The sequence below is a fragment of the Myotis daubentonii genome, chromosome 8, assembly GCF_963259705.1.
Source record: "Myotis daubentonii chromosome 8, mMyoDau2.1, whole genome shotgun sequence".
Lineage (NCBI taxonomy): Eukaryota > Metazoa > Chordata > Mammalia > Chiroptera > Vespertilionidae > Myotis > Myotis daubentonii.
The window spans coordinates 95,110,450-95,128,984 of record NC_081847.1 but is presented as its reverse complement, the minus strand read 5'-3'; the positions used below and the strand labels follow the sequence as shown (position 1 = coordinate 95,128,984).

Below are 18,535 nucleotides of genomic sequence, written 5' to 3'. Positions count from 1 at the left end.
AGTATGCCGTGCATGACACACATGACACACGCCTGCTGTGGGACTGTCGGTGCATTTACACGTCTGTGCGGCCATCCCCCCATCCAGCCTCACAGAGGAGTAGTGTGCCCTGCATGACACACATGACACACGCCTGCTGTGGGACTGTCGGTGCACTTACACGGCTGTGCGACCATCCTCACTTCCGGCCTCACAGAGGAGTAGTGTGCCCTGCATGACACACATGACACACGCCTGCTGTGGGACTGTCGGTGCACTTACACGGCTGTGCGACCATCCTCACTTCCGGCCTCACAGAGGAGTAGTGTGCCCTGCATGACACACGTGACACACGCCTGCTGTGGGACTGTCGGTGCACTTACACAGCTGTGCGACCATCCCCCCATCCGGCCTCACAGAGGAGTAGTGTGCCCTGCAGGACACGCATGACACACGCCTGCTGTGGGACTGTCGGTGCACTTACCCGGCTGTGCGGCCATCCCCCCATCCGGCCTCACAGAGGAGTAGTGTGCCCTGCATGACACACATGACACACGCCTGCTGTGGGACTGTCGGTGCATTTACCCGGCTGTGCGACCATCCTCACTTCCGGCCTCACAGAGGAGTAGTGTGCCCTGCAGGACACACATGACACACGCCTGCTGTGGGACTGTCGGTGCATTTACCCGGCTGTGCGACCATCCCCCCATCCGGCCTCACAGAGGAGTAGTGTGCCCTGCATGACACACATGACACACGCCTGCTGTGGGACTGTCGGTGCACTTACCCGGCTGTGCGACCATCCTCACATCCGGCCTCACAGAGGAGTAGTGTGCCCTGCAGGACACACATGACACACGCCTGCTGTGGGACTGTCGGTGCACTTACCCGGCTGTGCGACCATCCTCACTTCCGGCCTCACAGAGGAGTAGTGTGCCCTGCATGACACACGTGACACACGCCTGCTGTGGGACTGTCGGTGCACTTACACGGCTGTGCGGCCATCCCCCCATCCGGCCTCACAGAGGAGTAGTGTGCCCTGCAGGACACGCATGACACACGCCTGCTGTGGGACTGTCGGTGCACTTACCCGGCTGTGCGGCCATCCCCCCTTCCGGCCTGGAACATTCCGTCCCCCCCACGAAGTTCCCTCGGGCTGTTGGCGTTCATTTGCTGCACCTGGTCCACGGGTTCGGCTTCCACTGACTTGCTTTCTGTCTGTAGTGTTGGAGCTCACCCATGCTGTAGCATGAATCGGTACTTAGTTTGTTTTTATGACTCAATAATATTTTGTATGGATGATATACCACATTTATATTTTTTAAAATATGTATTTTTTTTTTTTATTGATTCCAGAGAGGAAGGGAAAGGGAGAGAAAGAGAAATATCAGTGAAGAGAGAGAATCATGGATCGGTTGCCTCCTGCACGCCCCACACTGGGGATTGAACCCACAACCCGGGCCTGTGCCCTGACCGGGAAATGCCCCAGCAACCTCTGGTGCATGGGATGATGCTCAACTACTGAGCCACCCCAGCTGGATGCACACCTACCACATTCTGATACTTAAGTTATTTTACTCCAGGTTCTAAGTAATGTACACAGAACGCCATCACGGATTCTAGTTTAATGTTTCTAAGAAATGAAACAGGAAAATGTGAACACAATGCAAAGCAAAGTGAAACGTAGGCCCTGCATGAGGGCTTTGCAGGAGACTGACATCGAGCACGTATTTCACGCTGCCTCAGTGTGGACGACAGAGCACGTGTTCCCGCTGTGCCCCCCGGGGGCTGCGCACCCCGTAAAACCAGCACTGAGTCTCCCACGTCCTCCTGCACGCCGCCTGCACGCTCTCCGTTTCTGCTGTCGTGTGAGGGGCTGTGACTGAGCCGGCCGGTGGTACTGGCCTTGCACATGGCAATACCAGAGCATTTGAAATCCCTACAAGGACAGGTAGCCACTTGGAGTAAATAGGAGTTACGTCACTTTTTTCTGACTTTAGGAAATCCTTCGCTTCATTGTAAACCCTGCTTCCCTAGTGGTGTATCCCAGCAGCCGCTGCCACTCCGACAGTAATGTTCTGTGTCTTATAAACAGCAAACGTGATTTTAAAAATCTCTGTGTGTTGGGGAAATTACTTTTGTCAACAGGCTTTGGAAGAAGAATGTTAAATGGATCTGTCTGCTATAATTCAAATAATATCTTGTTAACATAGTTTGCATGAAATCAACTTGGTTAAAAAAGATAACTCACTAAAAATTAATTATAGAAGCTAGAAGTTGTCTTTGTTCATGGTGGATTGACAGTTGTTTAGGCAGTCATTAATTATGACTACAATTAGTTGAATTCTAGTATTCAATGTATTGTAGTTACTTAGTATTCAGTTACTGTAGAAAAGTCTGTTACAAAAATTCCTACGCAGTGCTTTTCTCTATTGTAGAAACTCAGTAGTAATTAGTACTTTGTAAAAGGGCTGTTATACAGCAAAGTCTTGATTTAATAATAGCTAAAAATATTTTTTCTTTTAGGAGTTGGTAATGCTTCTTTTAGAATATAACGCCGACCCTACTGTTGTTAATGGGAGTGGACAGAGAGCCAAAGAAGTCACTCATGACAGAGAAATCAGAAACATGCTCGAAGGTAGATGTCACCGACCTTACCCTAACATTTAATGTCCGGCCCAGGGCGGGCAAACTGTCTGACTCGAGGGCCACGACGGGTTCTTAAACTGGACCGGAGGCCGGAACAAAAGCATGGATGGAGTGTTTGTGTGAACTAATAGAAATTCAAAGTAAACATCATTACATAAAAGGGTACGGTCTTTTTTTTTTTTTAGTTTTGTTCATTTCAAACGGGTCGGATCCGGCCCGCGGGCCGTAGTTTGCCCACGGCTGGTCTAGACGGTAACCTCACATGAGTAGCGTTTTCTCTCATCGTAGTCAAGGTTCCGAGCAGGAGCAGACGTTGCTTCTAACATGACCAACTAGGGCACCGAGCCTGTGCTCCAGGGGGTGTGATCAGGGAGTCACTGACTAGACACAGAATTATCTCTACGAGTTTCCTCAGAGCTTTCAACTGTGACCTTGATGCCACATCGTGGCGAGTTTAAGAATCTGCTTCTCCAGACCAGCCGGTGTGGCTCAGTGGTTGAGCATCAGCCTATGAACCAGGAGGTCACGGTTCGATTCCTGGTGAGGGCACAGGCCCAGGTTGAGGCTCAATCCCCAGTGTGGGGCGTGCAGGAGGCGGCCGATCAATGATTCTTTCTCATCATTGATGTTTCTATCTCCCTCTCCCTCTCTGAAGTCAATAAAAATATATTTTTAAAAGAGAAGTAGATTTGTATTCTTATGTGGAAGTATGTAGGTGTATATAAATCTAAATACACTCAGGGTTGGTACATTTCCACCAGTGCTATTTCTTATTGCTGTTCACATTGAAGGTTTTGGAGGCATGGACCCCTCTCCCCACGTGTCTACCTTTCCAAGTTAGCTATGTAGTGTGTTTCAGCTAAGACAATGCTTCACAACCATCGGTGATGGGTGCTGTGGTGAGTAACAGACGAAAGACCTCGGAATTGAAGACAAGTTCCTATGAATGTGAAGGAAGGTGACATCAGGATCTGACATGCGAGGCGATGAGGACAGCAGTGCGTCTGCCTGTGTTTGAGTCACAGCCCAGAGCCCTCGTGCCTTTCTCAGACAGCCCTGTGTTCTCTGTCCATCTGTGATGAAATTGCTGCTGCTATTCTGACTGAGGAATATATATATTTTTCCTTTTGCAGCTGTAGAAAGAACTCAGCAAAGAAAGCTTGAAGAATTACTTTTAGAAGCAGCAAGAGAAGGAAAAACAGCAGATCTTATAGCTCTGGTAAAAAAATTTAAAAAAAGGCATTATTTCTTTACAGGAGGCCCAGTGCACAAATTCATGCATGGGTGGGGTCCCTCGGCCTGGCCAGTGATTGGGGCTGGTTGGGGCCGTCTCACCTAGTCCAGATTGGGGCCAATTGGGCTGGCCAGGGGGAAGGGCCGCGGGAGGTTGGCTGTGGGAGCGCACTGACCACCAGGGGGCAGCTCCTGTGTTGAGCATCTGCCCCACGGTGGTCAGTGCGTGTCATAGCGACTGGTCGTTCGGTGGCCCAGTCATTCGGTCGCTTAGGCTTTTATATATAGATTCTGCCCTTGAAGACACACGTTTCCTTAATGTTAACTTTATAACTTAGTGGCATCGTGGGGCCATAATACTCAAGTTCATCATAACAGAACACATGTCTGTCGTTTACTGAGGCTACGTGTGCAATGCTGTGTTTCCTCTGAATTCCTGACATGCTCCCCACCCTCCTGAAACCTGCTGGGCTGGGAGCCGGGGTTTCCAAGCAAGAACTGAACGTGAGGCGGTTGAGGGTGCAGCCTGGTGCAGGCCCTACACTACGCAGGCATCGGGCTCTCACTTTGACGGCCGTTTCTGGAGGGTCTGCCCAACGTCTAGAAGGAACCCTGCGAAGGGGGGACAGTGTTTTGGGATATTTGTATCGTGTTGGGACAGACGGACAGCTCTCCTGTCGGAGTGGGGGCCTGGGCTTTCATGGCCCCTGGAGGACAGCCCGGCGGTGACACGGTGGCTGGTTTAGGGAGCCGCAGCCGCTGGGAGCCCGGTGCCAGGAGCCGCTGGGAGCCAGGCGTGTGGTCTGCGGCTTCGCCCGACACTCACACCTGCCGGTGCTTCTGGGAGAGGTCTGCCTCTGACACCTGCTTCTGCATGTCTCTCCCTTGGCAGCTCAACAGCCCCAACCCCCCCGACGTCAACTGCGCGGACCAGTTGGGGAACACGCCCCTGCACTGCGCGGCCTACCGGGCCCGGGGGCCCTGCGTGCTGGCCCTGCTGAAGAGTGGAGCCGACCCCAGCCTGCGGAACAGGAACGGTGAGCGGGCACTGGGCAGGGCGGCTGTCCGGGGGTCAGTGTTCTGTGGGAGTCTGACTGTGCGCTGGCCCTTCGGGCATCGAGGGCTCTGCCCTGGGCATGCAGCTCCCTGGCCGGTGGTTGGTGTGAGGGCAGGATTCTGTGAGCGAAACCCCACTGCCCTCTGCCCGGAGGAGCCACGTCTCAGACAAAAGCGCGGAGCGGCGGGCCTTCTCCCGTGACGTCTCCTCCGAGTGAGCTGGAAACCCAGTGGATGGTTCACTTCCCATTAACAGTGTGAGCGGCTTTTCCCTCAAGAACCCACGGTCAGCCCGGCTTTCCCCGTGGGCAGTTCTGTGACGCGACCTCTGACATTCACCTGGATCCTGGGCTGCCCTCCGCCATCACTGCCGCCCGCTTCTCCGGTGCCTGCGGCGTCCCCTGGATGCCTTCGGCTGTGTGACCGTCACTCTCGGTTTTCTCTTGCCCATGTTCCAGCCACGACCCACCGTGTGGTTAGAAAGTTTATTACAGACATTGTCACGGCTTCACGATAGACGTGTCATTAACTGACACACAGCATCCTCTCCAGGAACTGCCAGTAGTGATCCCTCCCCGGCAGGTGGTTTCTTCAGACGCGTCTTATATTTAGGAAAGAGAAGTGCTCCTTCTCAGATCCACGACCAGGGACAGCCCCACGGCTCTGGGAGCGATACACCTTCCGCGGGGGAGGGAATGGGTGTGAGTGACATCCGGACAGAGCTGTTCACAGCCGGGGCAGCACCACCGTATTCGGAACGGCCAGAGCTCAGTTCCCCGTTATTCTTACAAAGGTGTTTGTTTTTAACCATTTGCAGGGTTTTAAGTAAGTCAGATCATGTTACCCTTCGATGGGAAACCCTTCAGGGGCTTTGCATCCTTTTAGAACAAACTCAGGCTCCTGGCAGTGGCTCACAGAGGTCTGCCTGCCTGCACAGCCCCTGGACGCCCCCACAACCCCCCCCACCCCCCTCAGCTCCTGCCCCCCCAGCTCCTGCCCTCTCAGCTCCTGCCCCCCCAGCTCCTGCCCCCCCAGCTCCTGCCCCCCCAGCTCCTGCCCCCTCAGCTCCTGCCCAGGCCTCTGCCGCAGCTGCCCCCCCACCACTCTGACCACGTCCTTTCCATGTAAACACCCCCAGTCTCCAGGCTGAGCTGGTATCCGTCACTCACCCACGTAACACATGGGCATAGCATGCTTTATCCTCTGCTCTGTTTCCTGTCTGTTTACTTACTGTCTTCTTCCTTTTCCATGATTCCCACCCACATTGTCATGTTCTCTGCTAAGTCCCTGGCCTCAAGTATTAGTTGGTGCATCAGGGACTCTCATTAGGAGATATTTATACAAAAACATTGCCCAACACCCCCCAGGGGTGGTATTAGCTCAAGGTGTTTGTACCTGGAGGCCTGCGTGGTCGCAGCCTGTCTGTGGTTGGGGTGTTATCTGCCTCATAAAGCAACGGAGGACGGGAAACGCCCCTGGCAGGGCCTCCAGCTGCGTTAGAGGAAGAGAGCACCTTGGAGATGCCAGAACGTGCAGACACGTCCCTGCCCCCAGCCGGCTTCCCCAGAGCCAGGGGCGGCTTGCTTCGTAAGACACCATCCTGCAGGTGAAGCAGTTACCTGTGGGCTGTGTCGCCTTCCTCACGGCGTCTCCGTCTGATGCGCTGTGTGTGTTTAAATGGTTAACATGCAGCTTTTGTTTCTCCAGCGGTTAGATCTCCCCCAGGTCCCAGGTGGCTTCCTCGCAGCATCCTGCACCTGCACGGGGTCCTGCTCACTAGTCACCGTGACACGCAGATTCTGTTCTTGTCGTTTGCCAAAGCCCAGCGCCTGCACGCGGAGGGCGGCGTTCCCACAGTATCTCGCTGGCTCCTCTCTCCACTGCCCTCTCCTTGGCCCCTCAGCTGGGGCCCTCGCCCTGAGTTCTGGGGGCAGCTGGTGGCTGTGGGGACGGATGGGGTCCTGGCCCCCAGAGATGGGAGGTTAGGGGACCTGCACGGGGAAAGGCTGTTGCCCAGGTGCCCCATGGGTTCACATGGCTCTTCTAGGGAGGTGGCAGGAGGACCAGCGTCAGGAGAGAGTGCACAGATGGGGCACAGGCTGGGGCGATGCCCCCGCAGGAGGGAGGGCCACGCATCACGTCACGGGTGCCTGTCAGCGGCCTGTGGAAGCTGGGGAAGGGGAGGGAGTGGATCTGACCTCCTGAGCCAGGGGAGAGCTGGTATCATCGTGCCCCTCAGCAGCTGAGGGAGTGCAGGGCACAGCGCTTGAGGGAGTGACCGGAAGGGCAGGAGAGCCTGCAGGGCACAGCGCTTGCACAGCGTCCTGGCTACTCTGTCTGCAGACATGGCGTGGAAAGGAGGCCCTGAGGAGCTGGCCGCTCAGGGGCATGGGGAGGAAAGGGGGCGGAGGGGGCGGTGGGGGAAGCGGAGCCAGGCCCGTGCTGCAGTCACAGGGCCATCCTTGCTTTTCACAGATCAGAAGCCGCTGCACCTGGCCCAGGGCACCGAGGTGAAGCAGCTCCTCTCCGGGAACACGGTGGGCGCAGGGTCGCGGGGACACGGCGGGCACAGGCTCGGGCGGGGCGTGCGTGTCCCTGAGCGTTTGAAGTACATTTAACGAGACTCCTTTCCCGCAGGCCCTGTACCGAGCGCTGAGGCGGTTTGAAGGTCCCCTCTGGAAGGTGGGTGGGCACTTTCACCGTAACCTGGAAGGGAGGCTCGGGGTCTGTGTTCGTGAAACGTTTCCGGTCATTTCTGAGGTGGTCGTCCCGCCTCTCACGCAGCCCTGTGTCCTGCTGGCAGCACTCGGCGACGCGTGGGGCGGCTGCTGCCCTGTGTCCGTGGTCTCGCCCTGTCCGGTGGCCACGTGTCGGAGCGGGGATGGGGAGAGGGGAGCAGTCTTTCTTCCGTGATCGCAGACTCACAGAATCACTGTTTGTTACGAACCATGAACCAGAGGACACGGGAAGAAGTTAAGCCCCGCATTGTCAGAGCACCTACGAGGCCTCTGGGGCCAGACGTTCCTGGCGTCTGAGCTCCGTGGTTTGGGGACGGCGCTGGGTGAGGGCTGTGGTGTGCTCGGCCGCCCGCACTGCCTCCGTGTTTGCGTGCGTGTGTGCTCCCGTGTGACACACATTCAGGATGATTCCCTCTGTCTAGAAGTTCAGGACGTTGAGGAAGGGCCTTGCTAGCCCACCGCTGGTAATTCGTGTAAATGTCCCAGAGCAGTCCTGTGGGAACAGAGCTGTGGGCGTGGATCCATGGGTGTGGATGTCTCCCCTCTGTTGCCCTGAGGGGTGCGCCCAGGCGGGAGCATGTTGGGGTGCTCACCGCACGCCTCTTTCACAGACGGGGACCCTCCTGACCCAGCCACGCGCAGCCAGTGTTTGCGCCGCGGGGTCAGCGGGTCCCTTGCTCTCCCTTAGAGCTCGCGGTTTTTCGGCTGGAGGCTGTTCTGGGTGGTGCTGGAGCACGGCGTCCTGTCCTGGTATCGGAAGCAGTGAGTGTCCGGTCGTTACTCTTGTTAAATTGTCGCATGCCCGTTTGGGAAGGTTGAACCTTTTCACTTATCTCTTCTCCTTTTACCGTGAAAATTTAATGTTTATTTTGAAGGCCCGACGCCGCCCGTAAGATTTACCGCCAGGGGTGCAAACACCTCACGCAAGCCGTGTGCACGGTAGGACGACACGTCTTTGCTCACACGCGGAGCTGGTTCTGCAGGCGATGGCCCGGCCTCGTGTATAAGCTGCCCCGGCAGATCCGGGGGGGGGGGGGGACGTGCTGGGGCCGAGGAGGGGGAGTCTCCTCTCTAAACGGACCAGCTTTGGTTGATCCTCATATTGCGGGACGAGAGATGAGTGATCCGGGAACGTGTGTAAGGAATGCACGTGCGTGGAGCGGGCGGGGCAGAGCTGGTTACAGTTGTTCAGGGGAAACAAGCCAGTGAGTGAGTAAGATTTAAGATCGAGCTGTTCGGGGTACTCACAACTGTAGGCTACTTCTGCCCGTGCTGTGTGTGTGTGTGGTCACGTGTGCATGCATGTGCACGTGTGTCTGTGCATGGGTAAAGGAGGACAATGGGGCGGGAGGTTTCCTGGTGCTGATAAGGCCCTGTCAGAGCAGGAAGCTTGGGCTCTGAGCTCAGGAGACAGCAGCTTCTCCGCGGGGAGGCGGTCAGAGCCTGAGCCTGGACGCAGTCCCTGGGGTCCCCACCAGGTGTCCTCAGGTGTCAGCTGCCGCAGGGCCTGCCCACTCAACATCAGCACTTCTCTCTCCCTCTCTCTCTCTTTCTTATTTTTTAAATATATTTTTATTGATTTCAGAGAGGATGGGAGAGGGAGAGAGAGAGAGAAACTTCAGTGATGAGAGAATCATTGATCGGGTACCTCCTGCACACCCCCCACTGGGACCGAGCCCGAAACCTGGGCACGTGCCCTGACCGGGAGTCGAACCCTGACCTCCTGGGTCATAGGTCGCGGGTTGCTGTGGAGCTTCTGTTATGTGCGCGTGTGGTGGTGTCTCACTGCCTTCTTGTCTCCAAGGTCAAGCCCAGTGACAGCTGCCTCTTCTCCGTTAAATGCTTTGACGACACTGTTCATGGCTTCAAGGTCCCTCAGAACAGCCCTCCGCAGGCAAGAGAGGTGATTTGTGGGTTCATGGGTCTCCTGAAACCTTCAGGGCGACTAGAGACCAGCATGGGAGCCCCATAGCGACCCCCAGCCTCGCTGGTCGCACCTTTTTAATGGGGGGGTGATGGCAGCTTCTGGGGTTTGGCTGGCGAGTCGGTGCTCCGCCCGCATGGACCTGCAGGTGTTTCTGTTCTTAACATTCCTCGTCTTGGTTCTGTGGACGCACAGCCTCCCGTGGTTGGGAGACGACCTGAGGTGCGTCGCTTGCCCCGACTTTGTAGGTGAGGAAGCTGAAGGCCGTGAGGCGTTGCCTCCTCCCTGCTCTCCAAGGTCACGGCCAAGGGCAGAGCGGCCGCCCAGCTGCTCTGGTTCACGCCGTGGGGACGCAGGGCTGCTTTTTGGTAAATTGAACAATAGCAGCAGCAAGAGGTTAGGGTTCAGGTGACAGGAATTCATAGTGCGGTCGCTTCAATGGAGATGCCGTGATCTTTTTAAAAAAAATATACTTTTATCTCAGAGAGGGAGGGAGGGAGAGGGACAGAGAGAAACATCCATGATGAGCGAGAACCATGGATCGGCTGCCTCCTGCACACCCCCACTGGGGATCGAGCCCACAACCCGGGCCTGTGCCCTGACCGGGAATCGAACCGTGACCCCCTGGTTCATAGATTGATGCTCACCCACGGAGCCACACCGGCCGGCACATGTCCCTTTAATTTAACTGTTTGGGCTCCTCAGGACTGGCTGCAGGCGATCGAGGAGCACGCGGCCTACAGCACGCACTACTGCTCCCAGGACCAGGTGCCGGACGAGGAGGAGGAGGAGGAGGCAGGCTCTGCTGGGGACCTGCAGGAGTCCTTGGCGGTAAGTACGGAGGCTCACCTGCCTCTACGGCTCCTCTCAATCAGGTTCACCAGGAACGGAGCGTCTTCAGTGTGAGTCCTGGCCGTGGACATAGCGTTGCTCTTTGTCCAGGAATAGTCGGCGATGCTGTGCGTTATGGAGCCGCTGTCCACCGTGGCTCTGTGCTCTCGGGTGACCACACGCGCCCGGCTTGTTAACCTGTGCATTGTGCAGGTTGTTCCTCCGCTGGAGGACGGCTGCCAGCCGGGGGCGCCTGCCTCCCTGCCCTTCGTGACCACTGCACTGGCAGAGTTAGACAGTGCAGCCACAGCGACGCCCTGCTGGCCCGCGTCCCAGGCGGACGGAGCCCGCGGTCTGTGCCCTGTGGGTCAGGGGAGAGCGTCAGGCAGAGTGCGAGCCGCGTCGGACGGGACAGCAATGCCTCATCCCGGCAGAAACCGCAGCCTGCGTGTCGTCATGGACATGAAGGGTATTTTGTTCTTGGCTCTACCTTTTAAGTGAGAATTGGGTCGGAAGAATTATAACTAAGAGAGGAACATGCATCTCAGTCCAAATAATTGTGTCAGAGATTATGAATTTGCCCACTAAATCTGTTTTATATATGTATTTATTGATTTCAGAGAGGAAGGGGGAGAGAGATAGAAACATCAATGAGAGAGAATCATTGATCGGCTGCCTCCTGCACACACCCTACTGGGGATCGAGCCCACAACCAGGGCATGTGCCCTTGACCGCCACCGAACCCGGGACCCTATGGTCCGCAGACCGACACTATCCACTGAGCCACACCAGTTAGGGCTGTAATCCTTTTTAAAAAGGAAGTGAAATACTTGCAGGAAATGAGTGTTTCTAAATCACCAGCTTGAATGAGATTGTTTGCTGACTCCTCAGGCGTTCTCTTAACACACTGCATATCGCATAGAAATCTCTGAGACATACGCCAGGGACTGCACGTTTTTGGGCAAACTGCACATTATTTTTATCATCGTCATGCACTTTAGGTGTTGTTTTCAATAATTATAACATTTTTATTTAGAAAAACAATTGAACAATTAAACAATTAAAGTTCCTAGTACTTTTTTTTTTTTTGCTTAAAGTATTACAAAGGGTATTACATATGTGTCCAGTTCCCCCCCCCCCGCCCTAGACAGTCCCCTAGCCTCCCCTATCCCCCAGTGTCCTATGTCCATTGGTTATGCTTATATGCATGCATACAAGTCCTTTGGTTGATCTCTTACCCCCTACCTCCTGCCCCTCAACCCCAACCCTCCCCGGCCTTCCAGCTGCAGTTTGACAATCTGTTTGAGGCAGCTCTGCCTCTGTATCTATTATTGTTCAAAAGTTTATAATGGTCTCTATTATCCACGAATGAGTGAGATCATGTGGTATTTTTCCTTCATTGACTGGCTTATTTCACTTAGCATAATGCTCTCCAGTTCCATCCATGCTGTTGCAAATGGTAAGAGTTCCTTCCTTTTTAGAGCAGCATAGTATTCCATCGTGTAGATGTACCACAGTTTTCTAATCCATTCATCTACTGATGGGCACTTAGGCTGTTTCCAGATCTTAGCTATGGTGAATTGTGCTGCTATGAACATAGGGGTGCATATATCCTTTCTGATTGGTGTTTCTGGTTTCTTGGGATATATTCCTAGAAGTGGGATCACAGGGTCAAATGGGAGTTCCATTTTCAGTTTTTTGAGGAAACTCCATACTGTCTGCCATAGTGGCTGCACCAGTCTGCATTCCCACCAGCAGTGCACAAGTGTTCCTTTTTCTCCACATCCTCTCCAGCACTTGTCGTTTGTTGATTTGTTGATGATAGCCAGTCTGACAGGTGTGAGATGGTACCTCATTGTTGTTTTGATTTGCATCTCTCGGATGATTAGTGACTTTGAGCATGTTTTCATATGTCTCTTGGCTTTCTGAATGTCCTCTTTTGAAAGGTGTCTATTTAGGTCCTTTGCCCATTTTTTGATTGGATTGTTTATCTTCATTTTGTTAAGTTGTATGCGTTCCCTATAAATTTTGGAGGTTAGGCCCTTATCAGATATGACATTGGCAAATATGTTTTCCCACACAGTGGGTTTTCTCGTTGTTTTGTTGATGGTTTCTTTTGCTGTGCAGAAGCTTTTTATTTTGATGTAGTCCCATTTGTTCATTTTTTCTCTTTAGTTTCAAGTGCCCTAGGAGCTGTATCAGTGAAGAAATTGCTTCAGCATATGTCTGAGATTTTGTGGCCTTTGGATTCTTCTAGAATTTTTATGGTTTCCTGTTGTACATTTAAGTCCTTTATCCATTTGGAGTTTATTTTTGTGTATGGTGTAAGTTGGTGGTCTAGTTTCATTTTCTTGCATATACCCGTCCAATTTTCCCAACACCATTTATTGAAGAGACTATCTTGGCTCCATTGTATGCTCTTGCCTCCTTTGTCAAATATTAATTGAGCATATTGATTCGGGCCGATTTCTCGGCTCTCTATTCTATTCCATTGACCTATATGCCTATTCTTGTGCCAGTACTAGGCAGTTTTGAGAACAGTGGCTTTGTAATACAACTTGATATCTGGTATTGAGATCCCACCTACTTTGTTCTTTTTCAGGATTGCTGTAGCTATTCGGGGTCTTTTTTTATTCCAGATGAATTTTTGGAGAGTTCGTTCTAGATCTCTGAAGTATGCCGTTGGTATTTTAATGGGAAGTGCGTTGAATTTATAGATTGCTTTGGGTAGTATGGACATTTTAATGATGTTGATTCTACCAATCCATGAACACGGTATGTTCTTCCATCTGTTTATGTCTTCCTCTATATCTTTTTTCAACGTCCTGTAGTTTTCTGAGTAGAGGTCTTTTACCTCTTTAGTTAAGTTTATTCCTAGGTAGCTTAATTTTTTTGGTGCGATGGTAAACGGGGTTGTTTTTATAATCTCTCTTTCTGAAAGTTCACTATTGGTGTATAGAAATGCCTCAGATTTCTTGGGGTTAATTTTGTATCCTGCTACATTGCCAAATTCATGTATTAAGTCTAGTAGCTTTCTGATGGAGTCTCTATGGTTTTGTATGTATAATATCATGTCGTCTGCAAATAAGGACAGTTTTACTTCCTCTTTTCCAATTTGGATGCCTTTTATTTCTTCTTCTTGCCTAATTGCAATGGCTAACACTTCCAGTACTATGTTGAACAGGAGTGGTGAGAGGGGGCATCCTTGTCTTGTTCCTGTTCTTAGGGGAAATGGTGTTAGTTTTTGTCCGTTGAGTATGATGTTGGCTGTGGGCCTGTCATATATGGCTTTTATTATGTTGAGGTATGATCCTTCTACTCCCACCTTACTGAGAGTTTTTATCAAAAATGGGTGTTGAATTTTGTCAAATGCTTTTTCTGCATCAATTGATATGACCATGTGGTTTTTTTCTTTCAATTTGTTTATGTGATGTATCACGTTTATTGATTTGCGGATATTGTACCATCCTTGCATCCCTGGGATAAATCCTACTTGGTCATGGTGTATGATCTTTCTGATGTACTGCTGGATCCGATTTGCTAAGATTTTGTTGAGGATTTTGGCATCTATGTTCATGAGGGATATTGGCCTGTAATTCTCTTTCATTGTGTTGTCTTTACCTGGTTTTGGTATTAGGGTGATGCTGGCTTCATAGAATGAGCTTGGAAGTGTTCCTTCCTCTTGAAATTTTTGTAGTAGTCTGAGGAGGATAGGTTTTAGTTCTTCCTTGAATGTTTGGTAAAACTCCCCTGTGAAGCCGTCTGGTCCTGGGCTTTTGTTTGCTGGAAGCTTTTTGATGACTGCTTCAATTTCTTCCATAGTTATTGGCCTGTTGAGGTTTTTAGATTCTTCCTGATTGAGTTTTGGAATGTTGTATTTTTCTAGGAATTTGTCCATTTCTCCAGGTTGTCTAGTTTGTTGGAGTAGAGCTGTCCATAGTATTTTTTAACAATCATTTGTATTTCTGTGGGGTCTGTTGTTATTTCGCCTCTATCGTTTCTGATTTTGTTTATTTGGGTCCTCTCTCTTTGCTTCTTGGTGAGTCTGGCTAGAGGTTTGTCAATCTTGTTTATCCTTTCAAAGAACCAGCTCTTGGTTTCATTGATTTTCTGTATTGTTTTTTTGGTCTCTTATGTCATTTATTTCTGCTCTAATCTTTATTATCTCCTTCCTTCTGCTCACTCTGGGGTTTTCTTGTTGCTCTCTTTCTAATTCTTTGAGTTGTAGAGTTAGATGATTTACTACCATTTTTTCTTGTTTTTTGAGATAGGCCTGTAGAGCTATAAACTTCCCTCTCAGGACTGCTTTCAATGTGTCCCATAGGTTTTGGATTGTTGTGTTTTCATTGTCATTAGTTTCCAGGATGTTTTTAATTTCTTCTTTGATCTCATTGGTAACCCAATCAATATTTAATAGCATGCTATTCAGCTTCCAGGTGTTTGAGTATTTTGGGTTGTTTTTATTGTAGTTTATTTCTAATATTATGCCATCGTGTGCCGGGGTCCAACCCCAGCAGGTCCAGGGGTCCCCAAAGGCGTAGACGGAGTCGGCGAAGAAGGAACGATACAGAGATAGCGTTCAGTTGATCATCATAGCCGGGTTCGCTTGTCGGGGTCTCCAGCCAGGTTCTGTACAGGTACTCCAGTCAGGTTCAGTGTCCAGGTTCCAGTCAGGTTCTCCTGCCAATCTCTGTAGTCAGGTTCAGTCCAGGATCCCTTGCCATGTTCTCCCGCTAGGCTCTGTCTCTAGGCTCCGAGGCCAGTCCCTCTCCAGGATCCTCCAGCATGCTCTCTCCAGTGAAGTTCTTCTGTCTCTAGAGAATGTTCTGTGTAGGTTCTGTGCCTAGGCTCTGTCTCTCTTGGTCCTGTCTTCCAAGCCCTGTGTCCTTAGTTCTGTGTTCTGAGTTCTGAGTGTTTCTGTCTTGTTACAACTGTATTTATACCAGTTGATTCAATCCTATCAATCTCTATTACAAAGGTTAGGGCGTTTCTTATCTCCATTCCAGGGAGAAAAGATTATGTAGTCTAAGCATGATTGTTCGTAGTCAAAGGGATTAATTACCCGCCTGGCACTTAGTTGAGGGGTTTTATTCCCTCCCTAACTTCAGGGGAAAATCCCTACCTGGGGATTCAACCTTTCTCGGAGAGGTGACCTTGGTTAAAACACAGCGCCAAGAAGGTGAGCAAACATATTAAGAACAGTATGCCATATATGCCAGGTCCCTTGAAACAGCAAGCATGGACCGGCTCCCGGCAATCGTGGTCTGCGAAGACGCTTTTTATGATTTCAATCTTCTTGAATTTGGAGATACTTTGCTTGTGTCCCAATATATGGTCTATTTTTGAATATGTCTTATGAGCATTTGAGTAGAATGTATATTCCCTGGCTTTGGAGTGAAGTGTTCTGAAGATGTCTATTAAGTCCATCTGATCTAGTGAGTCATTTAGGATTGCTGTATCTTTGCTGATTGTTTGTCTAGCAGACTTATCCAGTGATGTCAGTGGTGTATTTAAGTCCCCTACTATGATTGTATTGTTGTCGATCTCTCCTTTGATATCTTCCAGGAGTTTTTTTTATGAATTTGGGTGCTCCTGCATTGGGTGCATATATGTTTACCAGAGTTATATCTTCTTGTTGTATTGATCCCTTTAGTATTATGAAGTGGCCTTCCTTATCTCTTGTTATGGCCTTCACTTTGAGGTCTATTTTGTCCGATATAAGTATTGCTACCCCAGCTTTCTTTTCCTTTCCATTTGCCTGAAAGATATTTTTCCATCCTTTCACTTTCAGTCTGTGTGAGTCCCTTCTAATGAGGTGGGTCTCTTGTAGACAGCAGATGTATGGGTCATGTTTTTTTATCCATTCAGCCACTCGATGTCTTTTGGTTGGAGCATTTAGTCCGTTTACGTTTAAAGTTATTATTGAAAGGTACTTGTTTGTAGCCATTTCTTTTTTTGTGTGGCTGTTTTCTTTCTGAGCTTTTTATTTCTTCTTTTTACACCAGTCCCTTTAGCATTTCTTGCATTGCTGGCTTGGTGGTGATAAACTCCCTTAGTCTTTTTTTGTCTGTGAAGCTTCTTATTTCTCCTTCAATTTTGAATGATAGCCTTGCTGGATAGAGTATTCTTGGATTCAGTCCTTTGCTTTGCATCACTTTCTAAATTTCCGTCCATTCTTTTCTGGCCTGATGTGTTTCTGTTGAGAAGTCATTTGATAATCTAATGGGAGATCCCTTGTATGCAACTTTCCGTCTCTCTCTTGCAGTCTGTAAGATTCTCTCTTTGTCCTGAACATTTGCCATGGTAATTATGATGTGTCTTGGTGTGGGTCTTTTCGGGTTCACCTTGTTTGGGACTCTCTGGGCTTGTGTGACTTTTTTCTTCCCCACCTCAGGGAAGTTTTCTGATATTATTTCTTCGAGTAGGTTTTCTAATCCTTGTTCCTCTTTCTGTTGTTCTGGCACCCCTATTATTCGTATGTTGTTTCGTTTCATGTTGTCCCAAAGCTCCCTTAGGCTCTCCTCCTGTCTTTTAATTTTTTTCTCCAATTGCAGTACAGTTTGGGTGTGTTTTGCTTCCTTGTCTTCTAATTCACTAATTCGGTCCTCCGCTTCTCCTAGTCTACTGTTGATACTTTCAATGGTGTTTTTTATTGCAGCTATATCACTCTTCATTTCTTCTTGGGTCTTACTTAAGTTGTTGATTTTTTCATCTGTTTCTTCTAGCTTCTTGCATATGTTATTGATTTTTTCCTCCTCCCAGTTTATGAACTCTAGGACCCTTATTCTGAATTCTTTTTCAGTCATGTTGCATGCCTCTGTATCACTTAGCTGCTTTTCTGGCGAGTCCTCTTTTTCTTTCCTTTGGGGGTTTCTTTGTCTACCCATGTTTGATCTCACTGACATATCTAGACGTTGAGTCGTTCAGTGGCTGCTCCCTTGGTTGCAGTGACTCCTTGGGCTTTGGTTGCTCTTCGGGCGGTTGCGGTAGCAGCTGCTTCTCAGTTGGCAGCAGCTCCTCTGGTGGGTGCTGTTCACAGCTGTGGTAGCTCTTCTGGCTGGTAGGGGGAGGTTTCACGTACAGCTGTTGTTCCTCAGACAGAGGTTGTGGTGCTCAGGAGGCTGCTGTTGTTTGGATCTGATGCGTTGACTTAAAGGCACAAAATACAACACAACAAGGCACTGCGTACCAGGCACCACTCTGTGTTGTTGCTGGGATTCAAAGTTCCTAGTACTTTTTAACGTATGGTGCTGCGTAACACATTTTCCTCTATGAAGAGGGACCAAACAAAATTTACGTAAGTATCTAGATTCGCTTCTTTTTCCATGGGCATGAAAACGAGAACACTCGTGAGCAGTCCTTAACAGGTGGCGCAAAACACGAGAAAACTCCTGAGCGGACGAAATGTGTTCAGGGCCTTCCATTTCGGTGAGAAAGAGCTCAGTCTTTGGTCCGGCCTCCGTGTATGACGGACAGGAAGACGTGGCGCTTTCCCGTTGTACTGCTCTATTCCCTGGATCTATCCGCCAGTGTGTGATGTGCCAACCACGTAATTTTCAGGCCAGGGAACTTTGCACAAGTTACATCTATCAGAGCATTGCACCGACATTAAAGCTGTGTGGGTAGATAAAGAAGGCGTAAGTATCTATGGCCAAAATCGTGTTAAATAAAAAACGTTGCTACATATTTTAACTTTTGGTCAGTCAGTATTCCCTGCGTGAAAAGAACTCCTCTCTAGTTCATCTATCCTCCGAATTCAGTCGATGATGAAACCTGGGAGGACTCAACGTGCACCAATATCTTTCCAGGATTATGGAATTTTAGGACCTTTTTAGTGGAAGCTATAGGTAAAATCAAAGTCTACTAATTTGCATATTATTTACCAACTTTCTTGAAGAAATGTTTCTTCTTTGGCACAGTTTTCAAATTTTTTGGTTTCTCAGTCTCAACTATGCCTTTCATTTTACTTGTTTGAATATTGTGTTTCTGTGTTAACTTTACAACCATGAAGTGTTTGTTTTCTAGATTTAAAAAAAATATTTTTTTATTGATTTCAGAGAGGAAGGGAGAGGGAGAGGTAGAAATATCAATAACGAGAGAGAATCATTGATCGGCTGCCTCCTGC

The 18,535-nt window shown here is 50.0% G+C and overlaps 1 protein-coding gene across 2 annotated transcripts in view; it reads left to right on the top strand.

Moving 5' to 3' along the window:
• The window catches only part of OSBPL1A (oxysterol binding protein like 1A), a 117,705-nt gene that overhangs the window by 17,929 nt on the left and 81,241 nt on the right, over positions 1–18,535 (top strand). Inside the window, exons 5-13 of one of the 2 annotated variants that reach the window (XM_059707449.1) lie at positions 2,506–2,617; positions 3,762–3,847; positions 4,754–4,898; positions 7,393–7,454; positions 7,555–7,599; positions 8,344–8,417; positions 8,531–8,594; positions 9,460–9,558; positions 10,285–10,410. In XM_059707449.1, coding sequence (XP_059563432.1) covers positions 2,506–2,617; positions 3,762–3,847; positions 4,754–4,898; positions 7,393–7,454; positions 7,555–7,599; positions 8,344–8,417; positions 8,531–8,594; positions 9,460–9,558; positions 10,285–10,410 — 813 coding nt within the window. The remainder of the gene's footprint in view (positions 1–2,505; positions 2,618–3,761; positions 3,848–4,753; positions 4,899–7,392; positions 7,455–7,554; positions 7,600–8,343; positions 8,418–8,530; positions 8,595–9,459; positions 9,559–10,284; positions 10,411–18,535) is intronic. The other variant, XM_059707448.1, reaches the window with a different exon arrangement.